This window comes from Aythya marila, assembly GCF_965140915.1.
Source record: "Aythya marila genome assembly, chromosome: 2".
NCBI classification, from domain to species: domain Eukaryota; kingdom Metazoa; phylum Chordata; class Aves; order Anseriformes; family Anatidae; genus Aythya; species Aythya marila.
This window is the reverse complement of record NC_139043.1, coordinates 124,133,255-124,151,098: the sequence shown is the minus strand read 5'-3', so window position 1 is coordinate 124,151,098 and position 17,844 is coordinate 124,133,255. Positions and strand designations below refer to the sequence as shown.

General features: G+C 37.4%; 1 protein-coding gene across 3 annotated transcripts in view; it reads left to right on the top strand.

Moving 5' to 3' along the window:
- Window positions 1–17,844, top strand: part of STAU2 (staufen double-stranded RNA binding protein 2) — a 166,523-nt gene that overhangs the window by 73,183 nt on the left and 75,496 nt on the right. For all 3 annotated transcript variants that reach the window (XM_082752258.1, XM_082752257.1, XM_082752259.1), the window contains exon 12: window positions 13,215–13,522. In XM_082752258.1, the coding sequence (XP_082608384.1) occupies window positions 13,215–13,522 (308 nt within the window). The remainder of the gene's footprint in view (window positions 1–13,214; window positions 13,523–17,844) is intronic.

Sequence of the window (17,844 nt, the reverse complement as noted above, 5' to 3'; positions counted from 1 at the left end):
ACTTCAGTTTCACTGCAGTAGTTAATGAATTGCCTGACCGATCTAGTGGCCTTCTGTGATGGAGTGGCTGCATCAGTTGACAAGGGAAGACCAACTATCATCATCTACCCAAACGTCTGTAAGGCCTTTGGCACGGTCCCATACAACATCCTGATCTCCAGATTGGAGAGAGATTGATTTGAAGGGTGAACTGTTCAGTGGATAAGGAATTGGCTTGAAGGCCACACCCAGAGAGTGGTAGTCAATGGCTCTATGTCCAGGTGAAGGGCAGTGGTGTCCCTCAGGGGTCTGTCTTGGGACCAGTAGTGTTTAATAACTTTATCAGTGACATAGACATTGAGTGCACCCTCAGCAAGTTTTTGAATGAGAACAAGCTGAGTGGTGCAGTCAATCCAGCAGAAGGAAGAGAAGCCACCAAAGGAGCCTAGAAAAGTGGGCCCATGTGAACCTAATGACGTTCAACAAGTCTAAGTACAAGTGCTGCACCTGGATCGGAGCAATCCCAGACGTGTACAGACTGGGAGAAGAACTCATTGAAAGCAGCCCTGCAGAGAAGGACTGGGGGGTTCTGGTGGATGAAAAGCTTGACATGAGCCAGCAGTGTCTGCTTGCAGACTAGAAGGACAACTTGCCTGGACTGCATCAACAGAGGATTGGCCAACAGGTTGAGGGAGGGGATTTTATCCACTCTGCTCTGCCGTTGTGAGGCATCACCTGGAGTGCTGCATCCAGGTCAGGGGCCCCCAGCACAAGAAAGATGTGTCTGCAAAGATGATCGGAGGGCTGGAGCACCTCTCCTATGGAGAAAGTCTGAAAGAGCTGGGGATGTTCAGCCTGAAGAAAAGAAGACTTGTTGGTGGAGACCTCATTGTGGCCTTTCAATACTTAAAGGGGGCTTATAAAAAAATGAAGAGCAACTTTTTGCTTGGGCAGACAGTGACAGGACAAGGGGGAATGGTTTTAAACTAAAAGAGGGGAGGTTTAGATGAGTTGTTAGGAGGAAATTCTTCACTCAGACAGTGGTGAGGTGCTGGAACAGGTTGCCCAGAGAAGCTGTGGATGCCCCGTCCCTGGAGGTGTTCAAGACAAGGTTGGACAAGACCCTGGGCAGCTTGATCTAGTGGTTGGCATCCATGCCCAAGCAGAGGGGTTGAAACTAGATGATCTTTGAGGTTCCTTCCAACCCAAGCCGTTCTATGATTCTATTAGTACAACAAGCCTATGCGATTCTGCTAGATTTTTTTCCTGGCTTTGGACTTACTGTAGTGTGGTAGAGATAATATAAATAGCACTTTCTTCACTCTTCCACGAGTCCTATATTCTTCTCTAGAACAGTTTTGAGCTTTGAACTTCTTAAGAGTACAAATTCTTATCTCCCTCAACTATGGATTGTATTATAGATGGACACGTGTTAGCTGTCTTTTTTGCCAATTTGCATCCGAATGACTTGGTCCAAAATCGAGTTTTTAAGGGGATTCAGTTGTGTTCCATTATATATGAAGTCTTCTCAGTGGCTGGAACTATGGAGGAGTTGGGAAGTAATTTGTGGTTCAACTTACACAAAAGGTTGCCAGTATTTGAAATTATCTTGGATTCAGCATATGCCATTGTGTTTCACTTAAAGGAAGGATTTTTCAGGATCTAAGACTTATTATTAATTGCTTCCTTCCAGCCCTATCTTCAGTCCCCATCAGTACTTCTAGATTATTGCTGTTTGCATTGTCGGAATCCCTAAGGACACGGTCTGTGAAACATCTGCAAATGTTAACGTCTTCAAATGTTAACATGTTACAGTTCAGGACAGCAGAATAAGATCTCAAGCTTTTCTCTGCTATCCTTCCAGTGTCTTGTAGCAAAGATATGTACTGATGACAGTGTGACCATCTACTATACCAAGAAGGAAAAATGATGTCTTTCCCTAGTTTAACCTGGCAAAAATACTTTGGTGGTCACATGTGTAAATCCAAATCCAGGAGAGCAAAAGCACACTCATTCAACAGAAAATTGTATCAATTATTTGTATTTTAAACCTGTGGTAATCATGGGACTCTTTTTTCACAGATGGACCTGTTCACAGAACTTTTTGCAGCCACCATGTTCCATAGTACAGGAACAAATTTACAGTCTGTTTTGCTTCGTGGAAGACATTTCTAGAAGCTCTTGTTTCCATTCTAGTGATATCCAAGTAAATTGGAAATCAAATGATACATAGCTAACATGATAGTAGCCACTGAGCGTTTCTGACAGTGCTGTTCAGAGAGCACAATGCTTAATCCCTTGAATCCTTATTTTTTTTTTCCCAGTCTATCATGAATGATAATCAACTGATTAAAGTGTATCATTTTTGCTTTCAGAGGGCCTGGGCTATCCTTTTGCAAAATAGGAAATATTTGAACCCTGAATGCTATAAACAGGCATATAATTTTTTTTTTAACTGATTTTTTTAAAACTCAAGAGCCTTTCTGATTCTAGAGTATTTTCTTTAAAACCTACAGCTTAGCTATAACAATAGCATTTGAGGAGATTTGAATATGTTATAGTTACATAGAGGACAGACTGATCTTTCTTCGCTTTATAGTCTCCTCTAGGATTTGTGGAAGACATAGAAATGCATTTTTCTTTCTAAGTGTTATTGTGGTATCACCCCTGGCTGAAGAACTTGCTAATAGGCCTTCTTTTTTTAGTTTCTAATAGAAGACACTCTTAATATTTGTAAATTAAAATGGCCTTGATGATAGATTTATGAATCTGCTGCATCAGTTGGCACTCTATTAAGGTATTCTTATACATAGAAAATCACTGTAGTATCTTTTGTACTGTAGATCTTTCAATATACGAGTATCACACCATTCTGAATATACAGCAGCGTACAGGAAGGAACCACATACTCCTGGGTAGAAAATGCATTGAACACTTTTGTATGTTACTTAGGGAACCAGTAAGTTCAGTTGATAGCTTCCTATTGAATGGCTCTATGAAGAGGCATTTTTTTCAGGACATGACTGAGGACAAAGGATTGCAACATTTGGAGATAGTATTCACTTGACATTTGTCACCTGCTTTCCATAGGCATAGTCAATGTTGGAATTTCCTGCTAGTATTTGGTAGGGAAGCTGTCTTCAAGTATACATTTACATGCGAGCACTTTGCCTACTCTTCTTCTGGTAGAATATTATTTGCTAGTTTTCCACAAAGGAAATGCACTAGAAACCCTGAAGAAGAACTAGAATTAGTGAGAGATTTCCCTGTATACACCCACTGATCTTCCCCTCAGCCTCAGAGTCCAACTTAAGAGCTAGTTGACTAACTAGAACTGAGTTAGTGTGAAGTATGTTCTTTTGCATTTAAGAAGTGATCACCTGCATGCGTGAACTCTTCTGTACCTGTGAAGCACGTCTTTTTTTTGAGGCGGCTCCAAAGAAGCTCCCCTGTTTAAGATCAAAAATGTTGCATTCTTTCAAGTATGAATATGCAAATTTATATTTAAGAACAACAATTATTGGTAGGTGTATATACTGTATGTATCTACTCTAGCAGAGTCGGCATTATTATAGGGCATTTTATGCAAGACAAATGGAACAGCTTCCTCAATTCTATTTCCTTGGTTATGAGAGAAATATACATTTTACATTTGTTGTAATGCTAAAACATAGCTTTCAGTGGTGTTGAAAACCTAAGGTAGGCTCTAAGATTGTTATATCTACCATTTGGCATCTCTTATTCAGATTTCCAGTAATTTTATTCCAGGAAAACTATTGTGTCCTGTTAGGAAAACATATTATTCATTGGTTCCCCTTGGCAGGCAGATACTCTTTCTTTGTGTTCATTCTGCACTATATTTTCATCTGAAACTGTGTGAAATACAAACTGGAATAGTAAAGTGAAGTTTCAGTATGACAGAAACAAAAATTATATATTTTAGTAATCTGCAGAACAGATTCCATTGTGCTCTTACTACGTAGTTTTTGCTTAGAAATACCCTTCAGTCTGTATCCTCCTACATACTCACTGGAAGCATTTGTAGTATTCCCTGTTAAATGTCCTTGAAAACTAATTTTTCCCATTCCCCTCTGTTATGTACTTTTGCAGCTACCATTGCAGCAAACCTCACTTCTGTTCCTCCCACTCATTGGCAAAGCTTCTTCTCATTGATTTGCTTCTTTACCTTTCCTCTTTCATAATCTTAAGGATGACTGGAAACAAGAAGCTATTTGTTTCTTGGTTTGGGATATCTTAGACATTTTTCACACGTGGAATAACAAGAGTGATGAGTGAGTTTTTTCCCTGTTGCTTCTGGAAGTGACATTAAAGACAACATTCTCTGGGCACAACCCAGACGTTTGCAGCCCATATAGGAGATACCTACTGTCAACAGGATGTTCGTTTATTTCTCAGGCTTTGTCTTAAGCAAGTATCAGCAAAAACAAGATGTGAAGCAAATAAACAGTCCTAATGCAAATTCTGTTCTCTTGGGAACATTCAGCTTTTGGTTTTATTTCTCTGGATAGGGGTAATCATGAATATCATACACTACATGTTCTGGGAGAAGCTGTAGACGAGAGTAAAATGTTTAAAAATGAAGAACAAAAATTTTTTAAATTAAAAGAAATAAGTGTTTTGAGTGTTTTTATATTTTATATTTCTAAAAGGAAAAAATGACTCTCATAGTCTCTGTTGCCCCACCCTATTTTTCATAGACTGGTTTCCCTTTATTTCCAGCAGTTTTGGGGGTCACAAAGTAAATTTTTAAAAACTAATGATAAAAAAAATTACATTCATAAAAGTCATTACCTCTCTGAAAAGGACAGGCTCTTTGTTTTTCTTGCCTAACATTTTATTACTAGGGATTCCTGCGTGACTTTACAATTTTTGTTCTTCAGAGTACATCTGCTCCTGCTGTTTGTTCACCACCTGAAATCATAATCATTTGTTTGTGACATCACAATTAGTTACTGTGAAGATGATTAGATTGTTACCAACAGATGACTATGATTTCAGATGGTAAATGAGCAGCAGGAACAGATGATCTCCTAAGGAACAAAGATACTTGATCTCATGTAATTGTTCTCAGTAGAAAACAGGCTATGAGAAAAAAAGCAAGTAGATATTCAGAAGAGTTTCTTAAATCTGTAATGAGGAATTTCAGCATTTGTCCTTATATGGTCTTTCTGTAAGCCCTAATTGTATGGTTTTATTCAAATTTGTATTTTGAAACATCTTCATCCTTTTTTGGGGGGAGGAATAAATGCAAAATAAATAATCAATTTATCAGCTTTAACATATGAATACATCTTTACTTTAGAGGAAATAAAATTTGTGTGAACTACATATTTCTGACACTTGGTGATTTTATAAAGACTTCATTTAATAGTCCTCTGTAAGTTTATTTTTCAACTAGGGATTTTGGTGAAGCCTTCCAGTAGCTAATTTAATACCTCTGTATTTCCATAAACAGTAACTGAAGCCAAAAGTTTGGGAGTAAAGGTTTGTATAGTACTTCAGATGTTTTTTATTGGAATTTGTCTGAGTTATATTTTGCTGAAATATTTATTTCCTTCTAGGGTATTTCAGAGATGACTTGCAGTGCATTGTGTGCATTTTCACTCACTGCTAAGTACTGCTGTTTCTTGAAAGATCCAAATTAGCATGTTTTTATGTAGTATGGGATTAGGGCACAACTTAGGTGTGCAAGACAATAACTGCAATTGATCCTCCTCCATTTTTTCATATCCCTCGTCTTGAGATGCTTTGTTAGGTAATAAAAGGAATGAAAATTTTGTATCTTCAGATGTGAAGCCATCTTTGCTGAGTATAGATTATGATGTGTATTTGTAGCATACCTAGAGTTTTAAACATACACCCAGAAAGTTGGGAGACTTGAATTCAGTTTCCTTCTTCACTAGAAAGAGACCACTCACAAGGTACAGAGCAATGTGGATAACAGCAGTCTTCTTGTGGAGATGCGTCTAATATCATTATGATTTGCAGACAGAGAAGCAAGAATCAAATGTTGTCAAAGTGCAAAAATTCCGCAGAGAAAGCATGAGCTAAAGGAATCGTGACATTACAGTCTGTCTATTGATTAAGGCATTTGTAAGTGATGGTACGGTTATGTGTTCTGGTGTTTTGTGGGTGGTCTACACATACTATGTTCTTCATATTTTAGACGTAGGTTAAAAGAAAAAAAATGTTGTAAGCAACCTGTTGCCTGGTTCTTGAATAGTATGAATTGTGCATAAGTAAGAAATGCATAAGTACTCTTGGGCTGTGAGGGTTGTGGCTTGAATGCCCTCAGGCTGGGAAAGAACCCAAGCCTTAGCTTTCTTGGAGACTGCTTAACCATTAAGCTCTTAATGTATAAATGTATAAGAGGGAACAGCCACCGTGACAGTAGATAACTGGCTCTGTGGGTAGAGATCACTTCAGAGAAATTCAGCTTTTGCTTTTCCTAGTTCCCTGAATTTTCTGTATGAATTACATTTGTTCAAGGTTGCTTGTCTATTCCTTTGAAAAAATCTGCATGTGAAATAGCACCACAGAACTTTTTTTGATGTTAACTGTTAATTTAAGAGTCTACTTCTGAAAATGACCTGCATTAGGCTTCTCTGTTCAGCCAAGCAAACTGAGCAGTATCCCACAATTAACCTCAATATTGTGTTTCTCTAAACACTTAGTCTTTTCTCTATTTCCCACCTCCATCCTTTTTCTCACCTGGAACCCGCCAGCTACGTCTCCATCAGTCTAGGATGTCCTTGAAGAACTGAATCAATTGAACTGAGGCTTTACTGCTGTCAGAAGCAAGACGTAATTCTCCATTCTCTCCTTCATCCTCTTGCCTTACATTAAACATCTTACCGCTATGACTTCCACTCCCCCACCGCTTTTTCCTCCTCTGATTTCATCTTCATTCATACCTATGCTGTGCTTGTTGATGTCCCCCTTGACCTTCTTAGCTTCAGCAACCTCTCTATCCTTGTCTCTTAGACTTTCTCATTCTTTCATCTCTTCTACATGCAGGTCATGCCTTCGTTTTCATCATCACAATTCTCATTCCCTTCTTAATCTGTTAATGAATAGTCTTGCCTGCACAGGTCACTCTCTGCTTGCACTTAGGCACTCTCCTAATTGCTTTATGCCCTCAAAGATCATTTTCTTGCTGTTTTTACAAGCACCTTGATGTGTCAGTTCACTAGTTTGATTTGGTTCTGCTCCAAAATTGCTGATCCTCTTTACTGAAAGAATACTGTCCTTTATTCTGCATTTATATCAGTTCTTTTCAGAACCTGATTCATCTTAATTGAAGCTTGCCTGATACACTGATACATTGTTGGAACCTTATGATTAAGATTTTTTTATGTAAAAATAATGTTGTAGATGTTTTGCCTGTGTCTATTAGAATATGTAATAGAATTTCCTGTAAAAATTCCCCATTACAAGCCATAAGTCTTATGTTTACCACAATTTTATGTTCCCAAGTAGAAGTAAAGCTGTGGAAGATTTCAAAGGACTTTCCTCACATGAGTTAACACCAGCTTTTACATAAAACATATTTAAGTCTCATGTGATACTACAATTTCATTTTTGGCTATACAGAAAACTCTCCATCAAAATTAAGGATACCAAGACCTGACTTCTTGAAGAACTAAATAGTATTTACTTCAGTGCCATGGTTATTTTAAGGTTAAACAATGTAATATTTTAATGAGTGACTTTACATAACGTTGGTTTGTTTAAGGTCACATAGACAAGATTGTTTGATTGAAGGGCATTGTGTAATGACAAAACATTTTTTCATGTCTGAATATTGCAGTAGCTGGTGACTTAGAAATACCACAGATAGCTGTGGTAAGTAGATAATGATTGCATCTTGGTTTTTCCAGCCAAGATTGTGTGTAGACTATTACTGAGAACATAATGGCCATACTGTTTGCCTACTCAATTGTTTGATTGATGTTTTCTGAGTTCCTGCTGAGGTAATAAAAATTGAAAATATTCTAGTATATAAATAGGCTTTTATAATGAGTGGAGTATAGAAGGTAATTACTTTTTATGATAATATTTATATTTTTCAGTCTTGTTATTGAACTAGTTGTTTTTGAAAATTATCGTTTTTGCTCTCAGTGTATTTGTAATGGACCAAATTCTAAGATAAGTTGAGAACCTGCCAGTTCTTTGGAGGAATTGTTGCATGTGGAAGTCCTCCATGCCTCTTCAGATTTTGTCCACTTTAACTTAAATAATAGTGAAGTCAGGGTTGAATTTGGGTCTAACTTTTCTTGCTTAATACTTTACTATAAATTTTTGCCATTTATTTTCAGCAGCGCAATATGGGAAGACTACTCAATGTGAATAAAGGTAGCATAATCTAAAGGAAAGCTGTTTGGTGGTTATTGATTGAGTTTTTTATTCAGTTCCAAAAAAATACTGATGATCTCCATGAACAATCTTTTTTTCACAAAGCGTTGGGTTATTTCAAATATAAGGGTTTTAAACTTAATTTATGAGTACATTATATACTGATTTATATCGTCACTCACTTGGCATCATTACATAAGACATGGAAGTACTCCTTCATGCTTGTGCCCCATACTATTGGTTGTAGTGTAAGGAAGAGCATGTGCTTTACAGGACTGTCAGGGGAAACCATACAGCAGCTGACCAGGCTTCTGACACACCATCAAGTATAGCTTTCCTGTAGGACAGATATGAGCCCAGGGAGAAAGCTGTGGTTCTCTAAGAAAGAATAAAGCTGCGTTTTTGACCAAGTACACTAAGTGTCCTTGAAACATGAAAAGCCACTGAGTGACCTTGAAATAAGTCATTGAGCAAAGGCAGACGAAGAGTATCCCTACGGTGCTGATCAAGTAGAAAAGAGAAAATTAGCTGTGTATTAAATAAAAGAAACCTGATTTTGTAGGTCATCTTTTGGAGTTGAATGGCAAAATCAAAATCTTAGCTTTTAATGTTTTATAGTCTTCCTGACAGAAATAGAAAATTGAAAATTGGACGCCGGTGTGGTGGTGTAGCTTATGAGTCTGCAGGCAACACTGTCACCAGAGAACTTTTCTTAATTTGTCCACTCCTATGGGGTAACTCAACACTGTCCACGTGTCCAGCAAATTCCATTTTTGCAGAGTCTTACTACATTCAGGCTCTTGCAGTGATATTGTCAGCAGTTCTCCCTTCCCACTCCATTCCCCATGCACCAAGTCCTCTGGTGAGTTAGCTTTGTTTTCCATGAACTCTGGACTGAAGGTCCAAATGGTGGGGGATCCTTTTGTAGAAAGGTCCTCCTGTCCTCTCTGGCTGAGAGACCCTATGGAGAAGGGATTAGGGGTAAAAATAGCATGACTCCAACAGATCTTGTGAAGGCTGCCTCTTCTGCTCCTACTAGAAAAAGAAGTGGAATCAGAGCACAGATATACAGTCTAAGGGAAAAACTCATAAAGGATAAGCCATTTTGCATCTTATGTTTGCCTTGGAGTATAAACTGTTTTGCAGTTGTGGCAGCAAAAGTAGATGATGGAAGAAAAAACTTATTCTTTAGTGAGACAGGTCTTTGGTTTGGGATTTTCAGAGACTATAGGAGATAAGACACTGCTAATAATTACTGCCAAGGATGAGTAAGACATGTTTTTCAAATGTTAACAATTACATTGCATAACTAGCCTGCATATTTTTGTAACACATTTGCCCACAGGTTTAAATAATATAAATGAAAATTATTTTAACATGTTTCATAAATGTACCTCTAAGTTATGTCCAGCAGAAGGTGCAATGTTGTTGGTCTAAATAGTAGTATAGTTCCTCTATGTTCCTTTCCTATGCTCTAACGCTTTCTTGCATTGCAGTATTTCTTTGTCCTGTGTTTTGTTGTTTTTTGTTTGTTTGTTTGTTTTTATTAAAGTGCTTGTTTGAAGAGTAATTATCATAATTTCTGAAGAGTTCTTTTGGTCTAACATTAATTTCTCTGTTGATGTCATACTTCTTGTCTTTTGATAACGTCATTACCACAGTAACTAAGCTGTTACATATACATCCTTACAGAATTCAACAGAGTTGAAGTAAGCAGACAACAAAGGCATGATATTAAAAAAAAAAAAAATCCTCAATAATACATTACAAGTAGATAATGAATTACAGTAAACACATGCCTGGTAGAAGTTTTAAAAGAGAGCAAGTTTTATTGGCTTTTTAAAGCAAGTTTCTAAGAAGCTCCGTGAAACATAGGCCCTGAACATAAAATCTTAATAGCTTGCAACTATATTAATGTAATGTCTGCAATATTACATTACTTTGTTTCCAGATATAATCAATGATGGTAATATAATATCTGCTCTCAGAGCCAATGTATGATTTAAATTAATTATTGCTTATAAAGCACTTTGAAGTCTTTAGCTGAAAGGTGTTGCATAAGTGTAGAAGTACTATTATTAATTTAACATCAGCATTACAGTAAAGTCAGTACTTTAGGAGCATTTGCTATACTGTGCTCACTATCTTTTTATTCATCATATGCTGCATATTAGTTATTTTAACATTTAGAAAGCTTAGTAATCTGGAAGTATTCCAAACCATTGTTCCAGACAGCAGTTAGATATTTGGGTGGATCATGTAAAAACAGTGAAATGGCTGAGAAAGCATGTAAAATGTTTGTTTTAAGTAATATTACATCAATGGAACAGACATCTGCAGTACTGGAAATCATTTTAAACTTCTTGAAACTTTTTTTTTAAGTTAATGTTGCATGATCTTTTTCTAAACTTGTTTTTTTTTTTTTTGTGTGTGTGTATTTTTTTTTTTTGGGGGGGGGGGAAGTAATATTTATTTTAAACAAGTATATTGTTTCATGTTCTGTTCAATTTTGATTTCTGATTCTCAAATATTTGTCAGAAATCAGATTTACAGTGAGACAGGTCTTAAGATGTGCCAAACACCTGCCACTCAGTGTCATTGTTGCTGTTTGCTTTTGTAACCTAACATCAACATCCGTAGTATCTATTTTAATTTTCATTCATCTTGTCTTTTGTATAAGACTATTTAAAAGTGTGAGCAGTGATAGCCCTAGGAGATTGTAGCCTCAGAAGAAGGGTATATTATCACTCTATTACATGGTGATTGTGTTCTATAGAATAATGCTGTGTGTTTATGCAGTTGCTGTTATCTACAAGGTTATATCCTGCATTGTCTGTAGGTGGAAAGGCACTTTAGGGACCCCATCCTCCATTGTTCCCAATAGCACTGTTGTGAATTGGAGTAGTTGTACAAGGGAATAAAATGGTTTTGGCATTACTGCTCAGAGCCCAGCCAGACTCCACAGCTCCACAAAGACAGTAGAGACAGCAAGCAGGTGGTAATAGGAATGTCCAGCTCTGCCTCTGTACAGGTGTTATGCTAGGTGCAACTGCAGGAACATTTCTCTCTGAAGCAGAGGTATTCATAAAGTAGAGCTTTATCCTCTAATTTGCATTGTCTTAACAGACAATTAATAACCACTCTCCAAACAAGTCATGCCTAACCCTGTAACCTTCATGAAGCTTTATCGAACTTTGTGAAGGGTGTGAGCTGATGTTCCAACTATCTGAAAATACTGTTAATTTAAAGCCAAATGTGTGAGTAAATTGATTAAAAGATTCACCTGTGAGTAGTTTGCTGAGTCAGCAGTGAGGAAATTCGATTTTCACCATGTAGTTGAAAATGAGGTTATTAATCACTAGTAATATCTTTTGAGTCTTCTTTTTTTTTTTTCAAGAATGCCAGTTGCACTATTAAGATTAGAGGAGTCCTTTGTAGTAAACTGAAAATCAATTCTCTTTGAATTTATTCTGCATTCTGAGGTGATTTTAGTATATACTGCAAATTAATTAAGCACTGGATCCCTTAATTTCTCTTGGGATAGCTAAATCAGTTAACAAATAGGTTTATCATTCTTAAAATAAAATGCCATATGGCTTGAGCTCACAGATATTTTTTTCAGGTATATACAAGAAGATCAAAGAGTGCTATTACTATGAAATTAAACATTTCAAGTTTGTTTTTGAGCTTAATAACAATGAGAGGTTTTCCTCTTATATTAACAAACTGGTACTCATGTTTCCAACAAATGCTGTATTATTTATGAAACTACCAAACTTCATCCTTAATTCTGCACATTTTTATACGTAAGAATACCAGCAAAGCTGCTTAAGTATGTACTCACTCCTGTTTTTAAGGAGGCTTAGGGACAAGACATTCTCTAAAAATATATTAACATTTTTGAAATGTAGAGAAATTACTCCTAATTTATGTCACTGGAAGTATTTGAATGTTTCCTGCAATTCACATGAATATATTCAATCTTTTTTTTTATCTTAATTCCAGTTGATATTAATCACGACACGTACACACTTTCTTTGCTTGGCATGAATTTTGTCCAAGAAAAGTAACTGTTTGCAGTCTATAGGATACTGTTTGTGCAGCTAAAAGTAACAAAAATAGAAGATTCCTCTTCATTGAAGAGCAGGCAGTCACGTAAGAGTCATTAGCTCAGTAACATGTGGCTGCAGGGCAATTTAAGATTACTTAAACACAGGCTGCTGTTGTAATTCAGCAAATGCTTTAAGCCAGCACTTGAGGCACTACAGCTACTGCAAGAAGCCATCCTGCCCTTCCTTTGCCTCCAAATCGCTCGTTCTCATGAGCATCACTGCGTGGTTCTACAGGTGCTCATGCTGGCACATCTGATAGAGCAGCTGCAGAGTACAAACAACAGCTGTAGGTGGGAGAGGAAAGAAGTACTTCTGATGGTGGTAGTGCTGACATAGGCTAGCTTAAATTATTTGTCAAACAGCCTAAGTTGTTGTATCAGATAGGAGGCAGAAGATTGTAGTGAAATAATGGTTGTGCTGCTATTCTGCAGCAGCAGCTGTTCCTTATGGTTTGTAGATCTCAAAACGTTACTCGTTCATCTTTTCTATTCTGTGCTTGCCACAGTTTGCAAGTCCAGGAGTTTTTAACTACTTAAAAAGGCTGGTGGGAGAGGAAGAGAGCACTTGAGGTCTGCTTTGTTTGTAAATAATTATTTCATTGCATTTACAGTTACTACGGAAAAAAAAAAAAAAGATACTGCTTTTAAGTGCTTACTTTATTTTCTGGTGAAAAGTATGTTAATGAAAATTGTCTATGTGCCAAGCCTATTCTAGGGTAATGAGGATGATCTTTGCTTTTACTTTCAGCACCAAAGGGAATACTCCATCTCTCTCCTGATGTTTACCAAGAGATGGAAGCAAGCCGCAACAAATCAGCCCCTGGTACCACTGTAAGCTATTTGTCGTCCAAAGAAATGAGCCAGACTTCTAGCTCTTTCTTCAGCATATCTCCTACAACAAATAGCACAGCTACGATTGCCAGGGAACTTCTCATGAATGGAACATCCCCAACTGCCGAAGCCATAGGTCTAAAAGGAATATCTCCTGCTTCCCCCTGTCCTGCAGTGCAGCCTTCAAAACAGCTGGAGTATTTGGCAAGGATTCAAGGCTTTCAGGTATGGGAGGGGGAAAATGAAGCTCTTCAGCCAGAGTCATAGCATTGCCATCAAGGTTTCACTCTTGCCCTCTTGAATGTGGGCATGCATGTAACTTATCTTGTAAAATTAGCTGGTGTCCAAGGCAGTTGCTGGGTCCAGGAGATACAACCCTACACCAATATACATGTCCCTCCTCTTTTTTGTTCCTTTCTTCCATTCAATTTACTACAGGCCATCTTTCGCTCTGTTGTACTACAGGCCATCTTTCTCTCTGTTGTTTGATCTCCATAAAGAGTTACAGGCTTAAATTATGCTTTTACTTGCACTTCTTTGAGAGTCTTCACCTCTTGGCATTAGAAACTTTACATGCTGCTCTGAAATTGGTTTCTCCTTTAGACTCTGATCCAGAAGATACTGACGCACCACATTAACTTTGCGTTTGTCTGCTGGGTTGGGTTGTTACAACCATTCCTCTGCTTTCCATCCTGCACCTGTTAGTTGTAACCTGTAGAACAGAGTTTCGATCAGAAGGTGCGACCTAAGAGCAGATTTGGTGGCAGAGCAATGCAGAATGTTTTGACATCAGAGTCAATACTAGAGAATGTAAGATATACTATGCTGGGTCAGCATATTAGTCCTGCAGCACTGATGACCTGCATCCAGCAATGGCAAATACCAGACATTTCATAGGACGGTGAAAACCTCTGTAGTGCATCTAGTCATTTCTGCAGTGTGGAAGATGGGGAAAAACCTCTTCCTGATCACCATTACATGTAAAATTACATGCATATATGTAGTAGCTCATTTTACTGTGTTGCACCATCAGAGGATAGGACCAGCTATGTAGAAACATTCTTTTCCCTGTCTTAGGGGCTTTTTTGTTTGTTTGCTTGTTTTTGTTTGTTTTCTTTTTCAGAGTTATGACTATTTCATTTGAAAAGTTGGCTTCCTATGTTCTAGCATGTGTAATTTGATCATGTAACCAAATTATGGAAATGGGAGGTTTCTGTTAGAATTTTTTGAATGCCTGATAATGATTTTTTTTCATCAAAGCCCATGTAATTTACAAAGTATGCAGTTGTTGAAAGTGATTAAAAAGAGGTGGCTAGAATTCAAGAAACAGTGTCAGATGTACTATTGGCATAAGCACCATAGTTAAATTGCATTTGCGGATGTCAGATGTCACCAGTTGTGGATTTGACTTAACATTGTTTCTGTCTGAAATGTACATTCAGATTTCTTTTGGTCTTCATTTTTTAAATGTCATTTTTGATTCACTAGTTTGAATTACTCTTAATACAAGAAACAATAAAAGTCTAAGCCTCACAGTATGTAGAGTTAAGCTGCTAACAGGAATTCTTTTTTTTCCGAGTTCCACTTGTTACCTGCCTGCAGATGAATTCTGATGAAAAGAAATTCAATCCCTGATGTTTTCACTGCTTGCTTTCACATCTTGTCAGATTGCTTGTCTACTAGTAACACTTTATTTTCATAGAACCAATGCACAATTTATGTTATTGTTTTGATTCCTTCTTGCCTACAGTATGTGGTTACTGTAAAATGTTAGTTGTTTGTCCTGTTTTTTTTTTTTGTTGTTTTGTTTTGTTTTGTTTGTTTGTTTGTTTTTTTTTTCCATGCTTTAATTCTAGTTGCCTATGTAGAAATTGTTTTAAAGGGTCTTACCTTGAGCCAAAAATATAATCCGTTTCCTCCATAAACTAGACTACTACTTTTTATTTGGCCCTGATTCAAAATGAGAAGTTTGGTAGAGAATCTCTATTAATGACATATATATGTCTCTGTGTCTGTAACTGGTAGTTTTACATCATATTAACATGCTTTTTAACACCTTGCTCAAATGAGTGGTATTGATGTGAAACTCTGCCGCTGCTGGATCCCTGAGCTGAGGTGGAGCAGTGAACAGAATCTCTGTGGGAAATGGCTTAGTGGCCTGGCAGGTGCATATCACAGGTCTCTTCACCATTTCAGCCTAGAAAGCTCTTTGTGTTCAAGAGTTTAAAAGCCTATTTCTTTACAGGTTAACTTTCTCAGGCATATTTACTGAGTAGAAAACTACTGCATTTACAAACAGATAGCCTGTTTCTTGTTTCCTGAATGACCCAAAATGATTTTTAAATTGTTAGCATGTATTTGTATTCTGGTCCAGATGATAACCATAGTTTTGTCTTTCATTGAAGAACGTATACATTCTGTTCTGTTACAATGTATTTTTGAATTTTTAAAAAATCAATAAATACTCATATGATGTTTCATTTGTAAATGTAAAAAAAAAAATGTTATTTGCTTATTTGAATGTTTCTTGGAACTTCTTTAGCTGCAGGGGACATGTCTTTAAAATGTGATTATTTAATTTAAATTCTCCTAAACTGTTTGTATATGATCTCAGTCATGTTCTATTGTAAGCCCTTTATATTAAGTTATTTGGACCAATGTATGGAAAAGTACTAAAAAATTACATTTTTATGGTTTATGGTTTATTATTCTAAAGATATTTGTAATTGATAAGCAGCAGCTCAGTGTCACTGAAACACAGGTGTTTAGCTCGGATTCTTTCAAGGCCCAGGCTTCAAGTTACCAGTGGTAATTAAACAAAAATACTTCACAAGCAAGTCTGTACAAAGTCTGAATAGAGCATTTTTAGTGCTTGCTTCATATTTATGCATACAATCTACCAGTTAATTGTTCTGCAGGCTTTGCCAGGAGATTGTTTAAAGGAAAATTCAGCTTTGGTAAAATTGTTATTTTTAAGCGACTGTGTGGTATTTTAGTTATAGTTTTTTAACTAGATTAGTTACAGTTATTTTTGGTGACTACATCAGTGCAGTGAGTTATTCAGAGAGTTTGTTTAGGATTAAACATTTAGAGAAACTGTTTACACATGAATAATTAGAGCCTCCGGTTGTGACTGATGCAAAACAAGAGTTGCAGGTAGTTCGTGTCCAGTAGGAAATCCCCCTGGGAGCTTCCATGAAGAGCAGATAGTAGAATTAAAAAGGCTGTGATGTCTCTCTGCTTGGCTGAAGCCACACTACTTGGCTTGCTGCATTGGCAGGTCTTTGGTATCTTGACTCGTCTGTAGCGGCCAGGTAGTAAGGCCTCACACAGGGTGTCGTTTCCACTTCTTTTTGATTACAGTGGTTACAAATTTGATCTATTTATTTTTCTTCCCATGTCTGTTTACTGGTTAACTGTTCCATTTTATCTATTGATTGGTTTGAAAGTTGTACTGTTGGGCCTTTCTAAACACTTTTCATTTTCTCATTTCCCCAGGTAGTGCAGGCATACATTTCTGAGGGAGTACACGTACAGGAGAAGTCCTGCTGGATACCCTAGAGTGAGGTTTATCTGTGCCCCATGCATTTCAGCTTATGGTTTTGAATTGTAGGCAGAGGTGGGCCTCAACCAAATTTCCACACATGTATTGGGTTTGGTTGTGGTTTAACCCAGCAGGCAGCTCAGCACCACACAGCCATTCGCTCTCTCCCCAAAAGCAGGATGGGAGAGAGAAATGGGGGGAAAAAAAGTACAAGCTCATGGGCTTGAGATAAAGACAGTTTAATAGGACAGAAAAGGAAGAGAAATAATAATAGCAGTAGTAAAAATAATAATAATATATACAAAGCAAATTATGCACAATACCTAAAATGATGCTCACCACCCACTAACCAATTCCCATCCCATCCTTGAGCAGTGTTCATCCCTTCCTCCCCAGCCAGCCACCCCATATTAATTGCTCAGCATGATGCCACACGGTGTGGGACATCCTTTTGGTCACTGATTCACCTGTCCTGGCTGTGTCCCCTCCCAGCTCCTGGTGCACCCCCAGGCTCCTCCCTGGCAGGGCAGCACAAGGAGCTGGAAAGCCCTTGGCTTAGTGTAAGCACTGCTCTGAAACAATTAAAACATCAGTGTGTTATCAACATGATTCTCATCCTAAATCCAAAACACAGCACCATAGCAGCTACTAGGAGGAAAATTAACTCCATCCTAGATGAAAATAGGACAATATCCACCCCTTATTCTGTACCATTTATGTCATGTTTGGGTCCCACACACACTGAGCTCAAACCTTACCCTACAGTAGCTTTAAACAAACCAAATACTCATTTCACTGTGTTGAAGGTTGGATTTGGAAATCAGCCTAGGAATGTTTGGATATCACTACTGAGATACTGAATTTCAGGGAAATTTAGACCTCACTGAATTTCAGGTTAAAAGCTATAGTTTTGGACTGAGCTGTATGTAATTGCAAATTTATTGGAGCAGGACCATAGGTCAAATTTTAAAAAGCACTTAAATACCTTTTTAAAAACTGACAG